The sequence below is a fragment of the Alligator mississippiensis genome, chromosome 11 (genome assembly GCF_030867095.1).
Source record: "Alligator mississippiensis isolate rAllMis1 chromosome 11, rAllMis1, whole genome shotgun sequence".
Taxonomy (NCBI): Eukaryota; Metazoa; Chordata; order Crocodylia; family Alligatoridae; genus Alligator; species Alligator mississippiensis.
This window is the reverse complement of record NC_081834.1, coordinates 36,343,109-36,356,816: the sequence shown is the minus strand read 5'-3', so window position 1 is coordinate 36,356,816 and position 13,708 is coordinate 36,343,109. Positions and strand designations below refer to the sequence as shown.

The 13,708-nt window shown below is 42.5% G+C and overlaps 1 protein-coding gene across 8 annotated transcripts in view; it reads left to right on the top strand.

The window, feature by feature from the left end:
• TJP1 (tight junction protein 1) overlaps nucleotides 1–13,708 on the top strand; it is a 275,807-nt gene that overhangs the window by 230,311 nt on the left and 31,788 nt on the right. For all 8 annotated transcript variants that reach the window (XM_019477550.2, XM_019477545.2, XM_019477543.2 and 5 more), the window contains 8 exons: nucleotides 3,898–4,003; nucleotides 4,931–5,081; nucleotides 8,178–8,286; nucleotides 9,465–9,684; nucleotides 10,589–10,773; nucleotides 10,903–10,998; nucleotides 11,574–11,656; nucleotides 13,494–13,704. In XM_019477550.2, the coding sequence (XP_019333095.2) occupies nucleotides 3,898–4,003; nucleotides 4,931–5,081; nucleotides 8,178–8,286; nucleotides 9,465–9,684; nucleotides 10,589–10,773; nucleotides 10,903–10,998; nucleotides 11,574–11,656; nucleotides 13,494–13,704 (1,161 nt within the window). The remainder of the gene's footprint in view (nucleotides 1–3,897; nucleotides 4,004–4,930; nucleotides 5,082–8,177; nucleotides 8,287–9,464; nucleotides 9,685–10,588; nucleotides 10,774–10,902; nucleotides 10,999–11,573; nucleotides 11,657–13,493; nucleotides 13,705–13,708) is intronic.

The following is a 13,708-nucleotide window of genomic DNA, read 5'->3' as shown; positions in this document are numbered from 1 at the left end:
TATAGGAGGCAAAAGGCAGACAAAAGGGTGAGGATTTTCTTGTTTGTCATTTTTTCCCTCTTGGAAGAAAATAGAAAAAATGGATTCAGGAATGGTGAGTTTGAAGAATGAGCTAAAGGGATCAAGGAAGTCTGTGGGTGCATAAGGTATAGTTAAGTTGGAGAAGTAGAGTTGCTTAGAAGGGTTGATGGCAAAACTCAATTCTTTGGCTAGGGACAGACATTCAAAAAGCCTGAGCCTGAGTTGATTCAATCTTTGCAGGTAGGTCTAACCTGGTTAGGCTGAATCACTTTAACTGAACAGACATTCCAGAAATGCAGGCACATGCCTGCAGTGGCTCAGATTAGAAGCTGGGGACGGGGAGAGCAGCCCTCCTTCCCCTTCTACAGAGCTGAGCTGAGAGGGGCATGGCCAGGCCCCAGCAGGATTAGGGAGGGGTTCCCAATGCCGTTTGATAACAGAGCATTTATCAGCTCTGTTATCAGCATTTATCACCCCATCAGAAAATAAACAGCCTCTTTCATTAGTTCAAACTCTTCTTAAACAAAGAAGGAATGGAGGGACATTACTAGCTGAGCTATGATTAGCTCCAGAAAGCCTTAAACCAACACTGCTGTCTACCACAGCATGGACTGTAGCCAGCATGTGGTCTGCTAGCCAATGCTGAGGTGTCGTGTAAAGCAGAGGGGATGGTGATCCCTATTTAGTGGAGAGCGGGGAAAGTGGGAGGAAACCAGACAGATGCTGCTGTGCCTGCAGTCTCTGCCAGAGCTCCAGCTAGGGAGCAGAGGGGAGGTGCCAGCCATGCTGTGGAGCAGAGAGCCCTGCCCAGCCCAGAAAGCATGCTGGGATGCTTATAGATTCATAGATGTTAGGGTCGGAAGGGACCTCAATAGATCATCGAGTCCGACCCCCTGCATAGGCAGGAAAGAGTGCTGGGTCTAGATGACCCCAGCTAGATGCTTATCCAACCTCCTCTTGAAGACCCCCAGGGTAGGGGAGAGCACCACCTCCCTTGGGAGCCCGTTCCAGACCCTGGCCACTCGAACTGTGAAGAAGTTCTTCCTAATGTCCAATCTAAATCTGCTCTCTGCTAGCTTGTGGCCATTATTTCTTGTAACCCCCGGGGGCGCCTTGGTGAATAAAACCTCACCAATTCCCTTCTGTGCCCCTGTGATGAATTCATAGGCAGCCACAAGGTCACCTCTCAACCTTCTCTTGCGGAGGCTGAAAAGGTCCAGGTTCTCTAGTCTCTCCTTGTAGGGCTTGGTCTGCAAGCCCTTAACTATACGAGTGGCCCTTCTCTGGACCCTCTCCAGGTTATCCACATCTCTCTTGAAGTGCGGTGCCCAGAATTGCACGCAGTACTCCAACTGCGGTCTGACCAGCGCCCGATAGAGGGGAAGGTATCACCTCTTTGGATCTATTCGTCATGCATCTGCTGATGCACGATAAAGTGCCATTGGCTTTTCTGATGGCTTCGTCACACTGCCGACTCATGTTCATCTTGGAGTCCACTAGGACGCCAAGATCCCTTTCCACTTCTGTGCCACCTGGCAAGTTATTTCCTAGGCAGTAGGTGTGCTGGACATTTTTCTTCCCTAGGTGCAGCACTTTGCATTTCTCCTTGTTGAACTGCATTCTGTTGTTTTCTGCCCACTTGTCCAACCTATCCAGGTCTGCTTGCAGCTGTTCCCTGCCCTCCAGCATGTCCACTTCTCCCCATAGCTTTGTGTCATCCGCAAACTTGGACAGAGTACACTTCACTCCCTCGTCCAAGTCTCTGATGAAGACATTAAAGAGTATCGGTCCAAGGACCGAGCCCTGCGGGACCCCACTGCCCGCACCCTTCCAGGTCGAAACTGACCCATCCACCACAACTCTCTGGGTGCGACCTTCCAGCCAATTCGCCACCCTCCGGACTGTGTAGTCATCCAAGTCACAGCCTCTTAACTTGTTCACCAGTATGGGGTGGGATACCGTATCGAAGGCCTTCCTGAAGTCTAAGTATACGACATCCACCCCTCTTCCTGTGTCCAGGCATTTCGTAACCTGGTCATAAAAAGAGACTAGATTAGTCAGGCACGATCTGCCTGCTACGAACCCGTGCTGGTTTCCCCTCAGCATAATTTGTCCTGCCGGGCTCTCACAAATGTGAGCCTTATTAATTTTTTCAAAGACTTTGCCAAGGATGAAGGTGAGACTGACTGGCCTATAGTTGCCCGGGTCCTCCTTCCTCCCCTTCTTGAAAATGGGGACCACATTGGCCCTTTTCCAGTCCTGCGGGTCTTGGCCCGTGTGCCACGAGCGTTCAAATATTCCCGCCAGTGGCTGTGCAGTGATGTCAGCCAGTGCCTTCAGCACCCTCGGATGGAGCTCATCCGGTCCTGCTGACTTAAAGGCATCCAGTTCTTCCAAGTGACTCTGCACCATCTCAGGGTCTACGCATGGTAGTCTGGCGCCTTGCTGCTGCCTCTCTACAATCCCAGTGAGAGACTTGTTGTGCCCCTCTCTTAGGAACACTGAGGCAAAGAACTTGTTGAGGAGTTCAGCCTTGTCCCCCCTGTCCGTCACCAATTGTTTCTGCCCATTTAGCAGGGGTCCTATTCCTCCCTGGGCCTTCCTTTTACTCCCTATATATCTAAAAAACAATTCTTGTTGTCCTTTACTTGGGATGCCATCCTCAGCTCCATGGTAGCTTTGGCCTGTCTAACTGCCTCCCTACAAGCGTGAGCAGAGGAGGTATATTCGTCTTTGGTGATCTCTCCCTGTTTCCACTTTTTATGTGCTCCCCTTTTGGCCCTTAGGCTGCCCTGGATTTCTCTGGTCAGCCAAGGAAGCCTCCTGGCCCCTTTCCCTCTTTTTCCTTGCATCGGGATCGTCTCCCTTTGTGCCCGAAGGATCATTTCCTTAAGGCACAGCCATCGTTCTTGGGCTCCCATCCCTTCAAAACTCCTACTCTGCAGTGCGTCCTTGACTAAACGCCTGAGTTCATTGAAATCAGCTTTCCTAAAGTCTAGCACTTTCACCTTACTAGTTACCTTTCCCACTCAACCTGCTGGGGGACTCGGATTTAACGTAAACTAGGGAGGGGTCTGGGACAGGCATTGCATATATCGGTTTAACCCAAATCAGTTAAGTCTGATACTACTTTCAACCAGGTTTATCTTGAACCAGTTTCCGCCATTTTCAAACCAGTTTATGCGCACTGAACATCTGTTCTGTTACAGGTTTAAACCAGATTCTGATCACTTAAACCAGTTTATGTGTAATATCTGTCCCTAGCCTTTGGGTCAGGCTTGTCTGTTTTTGTTTAGAGGTACTTCAAGTGGAAATCCTAAGGTGTTCAAAGCTTAAATGGCTGGAAAGAAGTGTTTTGATGTACATGTACATCTACCCTCCCCATTATAAAGATGGTATTTAGCCATTTATGCAGTATTCCCTGTGTTATGAAACTTGAGCTCGAGTTACTTTGGTGCAGCGGATGTGGATGACCCAGTGCAGGAGAAGACCAGCTTTAAAAATTCTACTCGCTCAGGAAAGGGACTCTTGTTTTGTCTTAGGAAGCATATAGGCATTCATTCCTGTGCAAGAAACTTGGGCAGAAAAGATCTTCCTGGTTTAAAAGACATCTTTCTCCCTGATCTGGTGTGCTTCTTGCAGGAGAGACTGCATGAGTGCCCATACACTCCAAAATTGTAGCAGGACAGTAGCATTTCTCTTGCTAGAAAAGTAACACCTGTCCAGACCCCAAATACTGTTTCTTTATTAACACTTGGAAAATTGAAGGTGGGTGGGAGAAGGACTCTACATTTTCACAGTGACACAGCAAGCATGAATTATGTTATGCTTTTCCAGCAGTTTAGAAAACTAATGGTTTTCTTGGTGTCTTAATAGAACCAAAGCCAGTGTACGCACAAGCAGGACAACCAGATGTCGATTTACCAGTCAGTCCGTCTGATGGTCCTTTACCTAGTTCAACTCATGAAGATGGAATGCTTCGGTAATATAATTTTAAATTATTTTAATATTTTAAAACGCCCCAATTGTTGAGCCGTACCCAGCTGTCATTTAAGTCAATGAGCTTCTACTTGGCAGTTGGTAGACTAAGAGGGGGTTGGGATGGCAGGGGTGCTAAGGCACATGGTTCACAGCACAGAGCTTACAAGTTGGAGGCCCTAGGATAAGTGCTCATGCCACAGCCCTGTCAGATTCCAGTGAATCTGCGAATTCTGATAAATACCTTGTCACAAGGACATGAAAAAGGAAGGATGGTAGAGTAAGATGTTATGTCTTCCTAATTGTTCATAAATATTAGAGTGATAGAATTTAGGCTCTTTAGGCAGCTCTGTTAACACTTTTATATAACACATTTTATTGTTTTGAAACTTTAATTTTCTAGACAGAGTAAATGTTTGCAATAATGGCTGTCTTAAATATATAATGCCTGAATTATTTTTGTTGATATTATCCTAATATAGATTTCTGTCCCATCTTTCCCAAATCTTGTTTTTATTGTTTTTAAAGCAAACAAATCCATACATATAGGAGCAGCCTTCTGATGATAAACTATTAGATGGTGTGCAAGGTCAAGAGAACAAAACTGTGTAGAGTAACAATATGTAGGTAGGCTGTTAAGAACTTTGAAATAAGCAATATTATATGTCCCATTTTAAAATATTATCTTCGTAAATAATGTGAAGCAAAAGATAAAACTTTCCAAGTGAGTGTTGCCAATTTTAAGTCCAGCCCATGAGAGGAATGCTAAGTTATAGTTAATGTACTGCTGATGCAAATGATATGCATACTATAATATTCTGAAACTGAAGTAATGGCCAAACACTGTACTGTTACTGTCTTAATTTTTGATCTATGATGATATTTTAAGTTGTGTGTGTGTGTATTAAATAGAATATGTTTAAACCTTTAGGCCAAGCATGAAGCTGGTAAAATTCAAAAAAGGAGACAGTGTGGGCCTGCGTCTGGCTGGTGGCAATGATGTAGGTATATTTGTAGCAGGTGTTCTGGAGGACAGCCCTGCAGCAAAAGAAGGATTAGAAGAAGGGGATCAAATTCTCAGGGTAAGTCAGACTTCCACAGATTAAAAGAATCTGTTCTATCAACTGTTGTAATATAGAACAAAATATCATTTTTGATCAGGCTGCACAAATATACTTATTAGTACTGAGCAATGTTGGATGGTGCAGTAGTAAAAATTCCTGCTATTTTGCCTTGTTTTGTGGTAAATTATGGGTCTCAATTTTCCAAGTTGAAAATATGTTTTTTTAAACTAATGGATTGTTGACCCCGTTCATACAAAAACTCCTTAGTTAACATGTCTGTTATCTAGTATGTCTGTTAATTGTCTGTTATAATAGTATTTTGCACCTTTCATTTATAAACTTTGAAGTACTTCGTGCAAGGCAGTTAAGTCCATTTATCCCCTGGAATCTATTCCCCGTAAAGAGTACTGATTGCACTACAAGTTTTGAAATAGAAGCACAGAGTGCTTTATTTTCCCTGGAGTTAGCCTTGTAAATGGATTAAATTTTGTTACCTGATATGGTAATAAAGTATGCTGTTTAGGACCCCAACTAGCACTCAACAGCTGCAAGCAGACCTGCATAGGTTGGACAAGTGGGCAGAAAACAACAGGATGCAGTTCAACAAGGAGAAATGCAAAGTGCTGCACCTAGGGAGGAAAAATGTCCAGCACACCTACTGCCTAGGAAATAACTTGCCGGGTGGCACGGAAGTGGAAAGGGATCTTGGTGTCCTAGTGGACTCCAAGATGAACATGAGGCGGCAGTGTGACGAAGCCATCAGAAAAGCTAATGGCACTTCATCGTGCATCAGCAGATGCATGACGAATAGATCCAAAGAAGTGATACTTCCCCTCTATCGGGCGCTGGTCAGACCGCAGTTGGAGAACTGCGTGCAATTCTGGGCGCCGCGCTTCAAGAGGGATGTGGATAACCTGGAGAGAGTCCAGAGAAGGGCCACTTGTATGGTTAAGGGCTTGCAGACCAAGCCCTACAAGGAGAGACTAGAGAACCTGGACCTTTTCAGCCTCCGCAAGAGAAGGTTGAGAGGTGACCTTGTGGCCGTCTATAAGTTCATCACGGGGGCACAGAAGGGAATTGGTGAGGTTTTATTTACCAAGGCGCCCCCGGGGGTTACAAGAAATAATGGCCACAAGCTAGCAGAGAGCAGATTTAGACTGGACATTAGGAAGAACTTCTTCACAGTTCGAGTGGCCAAGGTCTGGAACGGGCTCCCAAGGGAGGTGGTGCTCTCCCCTACCCTGGGGGTCTTCAAGAGGAGGTTGGATATGCATCTAGCTGGGGTCATCTAGACCCAGCACTCTTTCCTGCCTATGCAGGGAGTCGGACTCGATGATCTATTGAGGTCCCTTCTGACCCTAACATGTATGAATCAAGTATTTGGGGAGCATTTAGTTGTATAATATGCTTGAATCAGCAAAACTGCTTAACAGGTGTAACTAGAACATATAACTTTTGGGGAAAAAAATCTGATATTGACAATTATGCATCTTAAAATGTAGTTTTCTTGTACTCCTTTTCTTTTTAGGGGATTTTTTTGTCATTACTGGCTATTTAGCCTGATGTTTATACATTAGTTGCTATTTATAGAGTTTGTGGAGAGAGAAAAAACCTGTCAGGGAAGCTTGAAATTGCACTGGTTAAATAAGAAGGAGAAATACCTTGTCAGCATGTGTCCATAAATAATTGACTGTCTAATGCGGTAATCAAAATGTAAATGTTCAAATGTACTGTAATGTTTAGCTAGATAGTGTGAGAGACCTGGGATACTGGGTAAGATGGACTTATGGTCTGACCAGTAAATGGCAGTTTTTATGTTCTTATGTGTAATAGAAAAATTTCATGATACAGGAGTTTAAAGTAATGATCTAATGTCTTCCATCTAACAATATAAAGGTATGACCCTCAATCTCAGATCTTTCTAGATAAGTGATCTAGAAATCTTAGGTACAAAAATATTAGGGGTGCGCTGATAAAGGTTTTTTTGGGTCAATACCAATTGATGATTATTAACAAGGCATATCAGCCCATCCCAATCTGATTGTTGATATGCAGCCCAGCAGCTTGGAGAACAGCATCTGGGTGGTAAGTCTGAGGGTGAAGGACCATGGGGAAAGGCAGGGCCAGATTGAGGTCCCCGCAGGGAGTGAGGGAGTGGGGCAGAAGCAGGCGTTGCCCAGTCAGGGCGGGACCCACAAGCAGCTTGTCCAGAGAGGCATGGGGGTGGGAGGGTGGGGGTTTCTGCCACTCTGCACACCCCCAGAGGAGGCACGGGGGCATGTGCCCTCAGGTCTGCATGCGGGGCAAGGGCAAGCAGCTGCTGTGGGCTAAGGCCAGGGGCAGTGCTGGGTTCTTCTTGGTGGGGGGGGGAATGGCAGCACTGGGAGGGGACTACAGCCACCCCAGAATTCACCAGAGCCTCCCTGTAGCTCCTTTCCCAACATTGTCACTGCTGCCTGCCCCAACCACAGCCTCAGCCTGCCCTCACCCTGTGCGCAGATCTGGAGGGCCCGTGCTTCCCCTTGGGGTGCACACAGCATCGGGAGCCACCCCGTGGACAAGCTGCAGCTCCCATGCCCTGTCCCATCCCGGCTGGGTAGGGCTTGCCCCAGCCCCACTCCCTTCCTCACCACAGGGGCCTCGATCTGCTCCCACACCCGTTCACTCCCCTCTGCCCCTTCCTTCTAACAGACTTACCAGCTGGACACTGCTGTCCAAGCTGCAGCATGCATGCTGCGGTTGTGCATATGCATGCGGTATTATCGTCCCTATCAGCCCCAAGAAAGCCAATTGCTGATAATGTCAATTTTCCTTTTATTGGTGCTGATACAATATGGACTGATGCATCGGTGCACCTCTAAAAAAATATTTATTCATTTTGTCCTCTTTAGGTAGGGGGGAGGGCAGGGGCAGTGTATGTGCATCTTTAAATGTATTTTAAAATGTTGTATTTTGAGAGTGGCCAAAATCCTTTTGAAATACATAGAGTTGGTTTCTACCTAATTGGATAAACAAACAGTATTAATAGGTTATGCAGATTTACACAGTGTATGATTGTATTTGCATGTTCTGTTATGTTGTATAGTAATGCAAAACTTATTTTACTCATACTAGGTAAATAATGTGGACTTCACAAATATCATTAGAGAGGAAGCAGTGCTTTTTCTGCTTGATCTCCCTAAAGGAGAAGAGGTAACAATTTTGGCACAAAAGAAAAAGGATGGTAAGTGTTTTCGTTGAATGCAGAGATGTTAACGTCAAATAACTTTGGCAACTTGGAAAGATTGATGTAAAGCCTTATTGTAGATTGCTTCAAACACAGCAGAAATCAGCATAGTAATGGCAGAAATTTGCCTTTGGACAATTGAGCAATAGACAGTTTTGTTTTGAAGACTGCTTGTGGGCTCAGTCTATTTTCATGAATTTCATATTAAAATTATTCCATTCATTATTCTCCTGTTAGTAGTCACAGGAAAGACTGGAATAGATATTCCTAAGGACTAGTCTGTCTATACAAGTTTCTCCACTTTTAATTAAGTCTGTATAGTTAAAATAGTCCAACTGCCTTAGTGTGGATGCGACTTCCCTGTAGGCAGATGGGACTATTTTTTCTCTATTAAACTCTTTTATAAACAGATCCACTATAGGGGTCATGTCAATATTAACTGTTCTGGTTTAATGAAAACTGTGAGCTGCGATCTTAGCTAAAATAACTAAATACCCTCAAAACTTCATGTAGCTCTAACCTGTGTAGAAGAGTGCACTACTGGTTCTGTTTGATTTGTTCCACTATTAATCAGTTATTTCAGGTTCTATTAGTATCAGCATAGTAGGATATTCTTCAGAATTCACTAAATAAGCTCTAATCTTGTTATAAGAAAAAATCCTAGAAGTTTAAACGCTACTCATTTAGAAGATTCAGTTGTTTTGCTGAGTGTGCATGCACAAAATGCAGGAGTTCATGTATTGTACAAGCTTAAGTATAGGAATTTGAAGTATTGGAAATATAGCACTATTACTAGCACTGTTAGGAAAAAAATCTTACTATAACTCGCATGGTTTATTCTGGCAGAAGTCCTTGGAGATTTGCAATTTGTATTGATAAAAAAGAATCCTTTCATCTACTGCAACTTAAGCTTTTCAGGAAATATAAGGTATATTGGCAAAGAACCCTTTGGCTATGTTGTTTCCAGTGGGATTTGCTGGCTGGCATATTTATATCAGCAAGCCCTTTAAATTATATAGATGCCCCAAGTTTTGAGATACTTCTGAGATACTTTACAGGTAAAATAAAAATTAGAGATTCATGAGGTTTGTGTTCAAAATCGTTCTATAAAGTAATGGCTGTGAGCATTAGGACAGACTTAATGTCCTGCAAATTTGATTAACTTTTTTTTGCAGTTTATCGTCGCATTGTTGAGTCTGATGTTGGAGATTCTTTCTATATCAGAACTCATTTTGAGTATGAAAAGGAATCTCCCTATGGGCTAAGTTTCAACAAAGGTGAAGTGTTCCGTGTGGTGGATACCTTGTACAATGGCAAGCTGGGCTCCTGGCTGGCTATTCGAATTGGCAAGAATCACAAAGAGGTGGAAAGAGGCATCATACCCAACAAAAACAGGTATGGTCTTGAAACAGTTTTCAGCAAGCAGTAGCTAAAGTTCTAATAAAGCTTGTGCAAGTTCTGTATTTGGGAAACTATGCATTAGTCACAAGATCTGCTGGTCAGTCGGACATGTTTTCTACTTAACATTTTGGGAGTGGAAAGACATTCATAAGGATACAAATTAATTTGAAATTAGATACGACTGGTGTGAGTGCTAAGCATTTTATTTGGGTTTATAAACAGCAGTTTATAAAATGCTGTTCTCAGACAGTACATGAAAAACTGGCTAGTCAGATTAGGTTTGCTTTCCTTGTTTCCATGCGAGCGAAACAACACAAGGGAAGGGAAGACTGCATATTTAAAGCTGTGTCTAGAAAAAACAATGTCAAATTCAGTTAACTTGTACAGTCTAATAAATAGCTTCTAAAACTCTAAGACAAAGCAGTTTTACTTCATTGGTAATTTTACTTCTTTAGGTTTCTTACTAATCTGGTTGAGTTTAAGACTAGTGAGCATCATAGCACACTTTTTCCTGTCTGTGCAAGTCCTAAATGAAGAGCAAAAGAGGACACTGAAATTCAACTTCCTTCCACTGGGTACAACAAGTGATGTACTAAAGTAGTTAAATACATATATAGTTTTCTCAAAAGTGCTGTGTAAGCAATTACTGTAGTTGACTCAGCAGCATCATTTGATCACCAGCAGTAGGGAAGCTGGTCAAGGAAACCATGCTCTTTTCAGATGTGTCATATTTTGGGTTTAGAAGAAGATGAGTTGAAGCTCCTTATTTAGTTGATCTGGAGTTCTTCAGCCTATTTATTAATCAAATGCAACTTCAAAATTTTGTTTGCTTACCTGTTTGTTGGCATTTTGTCTGTGTAGGTGCATGATCTCTCTTCTTGACTGTATTCCCTTTTAGAGCTGAGCAGCTAGCTAGTGTACAGTACACTCTTCCAAAGACAGCAGGAGGGGATCGTGCAGATTTCTGGAGGTTCCGAGGCCTGCGCAGCTCAAAGAGAAATCTTCGAAAAAGCCGAGAAGATCTCTCTGCACAGCCTGTTCAGACAAAGTTCCCTGCATATGAAAGAGTTGTGCTTCGAGAAGGTAGCTTCCTGTTTAAAACAGATAAACATAGTTACTGTTCCAGTTCAATATTTTCTGATGAAAAATGACTTAAGTTTATTTTAAGAGGTCAATTTACTCCTCCCCTCCCCACCTTCCTTCCTTTTCTAGCTGGATTTCTCAGGCCTGTAACTATCTTTGGACCAATTGCTGATGTTGCAAGAGAGAAACTAGCACGAGAAGAACCTGACATTTTTCAAATTGCAAGTAAGTGTCTCTTTGAAATTATGTTAAAATAATAAAATATAGCAAAATAGTTGACCTGTTTTCACTAGCTTTCTTCCTCCCATTATTTCTGTAACAGTTGTGATTTTTGTCTCTTACATTGTCAGTTATATGAAAATGCTCTTTAAAAGTTTTCCCATTGTTCATAATTAACTAGTTGATACAGTAACTTAAAGGTATGGAATTGCTATAGGTTTCTTAAGGAAACATGATTTTGCATTGAGAGGATCATTAGTTTCTAATAATGTTTTAGGGTCTACTTCTGCAAAGTGTCAGGCATTGTTGGACATGAGTTGAATTTGGCATCTAAATTCAAAATTTTGAGCATTCAGAATTAAGCCTCTCCTAAATGCCTAATACAATCTTAGTGATTTTAAAATAAATAGAGGTCAGTCATTTAATTTCTGCATTATTTTGAAGTAAAATGAACATCTTTATTATGACAATTTTAAAAGAATAAAATGGTATTTCAAACTAGAGCAGGCTTGGAGAGGATTGTATACTTGAATAATAGGCAGTTAAAAAAACAATGAATTTTAACTCTGTTCTATTTACAGAAAGTGAACCAAGAGATGCTGGTACTGACCAGCGTAGTTCTGGCATTATTCGCCTTCATACAATAAAACAGATAATTGATAGGGTAAGTAGTAAAAAATATGTGGTGTTTTGTAAATGTGTAGCTGATCCTAAAAATAAATTAATAAGAACGGGAGTGATGGAATTAACTGAAATGTCTAATCATTTAAATAAACATAAGTTAACATGCTAGGGTTTTCACACACAGTAGCAAAAACAAAATATAAATCAACTTCTTATAAGCAAGGAATTATGTGCATAAATATTTGTATTGGCATGCTTATCTTTTCTAATTGCCTAAATTAAACAGTAATACAAGTTGAAACAGTTTAATCTATATAGGCACTTATTAAAGCGGATATAAAGGAAAATGCCACATTTCTATCATATTAGGCACTTATTTTAGCTTATGGTATACTTTCAGAAGAGCGGACGCATTATATTGCAAGGTGCTCCCTCATTTTGCTCTCCTAAGTAAATATATATATATTTAAAAATATTTTTCAGAATCATCCATAGATAAAAAAAAAAATAAAAAAATTCCTTGCAAATGTGCTGGGTATCTGTTTCATGAGCCTCTAATTTAAAAATAGCCTTTAACTTGCTGTAATTTTTAGGCATATACTTGAAAAACATAATAACTTGTGTATGTAGCTGTACCAATAAAAAAGATTGTAAAGCTATAATATTGAATGTGCTTAAATTAAATGATGGACAGAAACTCCCTTTTTCCTTCTCTTCTGCCCTTAGATGTCTCCCTCTTCTTTTCCATTACAATATGCAATTGACCCTCCCACATCTATCCCTTTAGCCTCCAATCACCTGAAAGAGAATGTCATAGAAAAGCTTAAGAGAGTTAACTTTTTTCTTTACCATTAACTTTTCAACATTTCAGTCTCTATATGTCTTTAAAGTTAGCAGGAGAACCACTAACTTTGGCACCAGTTTCTTCAGTCTATCCCCTCATTCAGGGGTGTCTATGTTCACCTGGGCTCCTGGGTGGAGTCTGGACTGTGGGGCTCCTCATAGGCTGGATCAAGCCACAGTATGGAAGTGGTTGCTGTGGCCACTACAGTGGTGGCAGCAGGTCCACCGATAGTGATGCGTCTGGCAGGAGGGGATTGGGGAATAGGGTCCAAAGGCAGCAACAGCAAGCCAAACTTGCTGTTATTGGCTGTGGCCAGTGGGAATGAAACGCTCTGAATTCTGTGGCTGGCTATCTATATTCCTCTAACTTCTGGTGGCCTGCTGATAGTCTCTGCCACTGTGTCTTTTTGTGGCTCTTCCTTTCCTTAGGAAGCTGTCTGGCCTGTAGAAAATAAACATGTGACACATTTCTAACTAGGCGCACACATTTTCAGTAGCTCTGGTCATGAATGCCATGTGCCCCCAGAACCTGGCGGGGCACAGCAACCACCCACAGGCAGTGGTGTCAGCAGCGAGCGGGGAGCTCCCGCAGGCGGCTGCAGTGGCGTTGGTGGTGAGTGCCGACCAGCGGTTGGTGACCATCTGGCAGCATTGCTGGCAACCAAAGGTGATCAGGGACCGTAGGCGAGGGGTGAGAGTGGCGACTGCTCGCAGGCACCACCAGCAGCATTGGCAGCACTTTCCTCAGGGGATGCACTGCCAATTTCAGGGGGTGCACGTGCACCTCCTACATGTTGCCAATGGCTCTGTTGGTCATAAGAGTTGTATAGGCAGTCTAACTATTGGGTTTTGCCTTATTTTTATTATTAGGCTGGGAAAATAAGCTGTTTGTGTACCGGTACCTAGATACTACAATACATTCTGTATGTTAACTGGAGAACAGATCTTTATAGAGGATATGAAAAATGAATTATTGCTTAGGTGTAGAGCTTGAAAGCTTCACTTTCTTGCTGGTGTTCTCTCTTTCCCTGCAGGACAAACATGCTTTATTGGATGTCACTCCAAATGCAGTGGACCGTCTAAATTATGCACAGTGGTATCCCATTGTAGTGTTCTTGAACCCTGACTCTAAGCAAGGTGTAAAAACCATGAGAACGAGGCTGTGTCCAGAATCACGGAAAAGTGCCAGAAAATTGTATGAAAGAGCTCACAAACTAAGGAAAAATAATCATCACCTCTTCACAAGTAA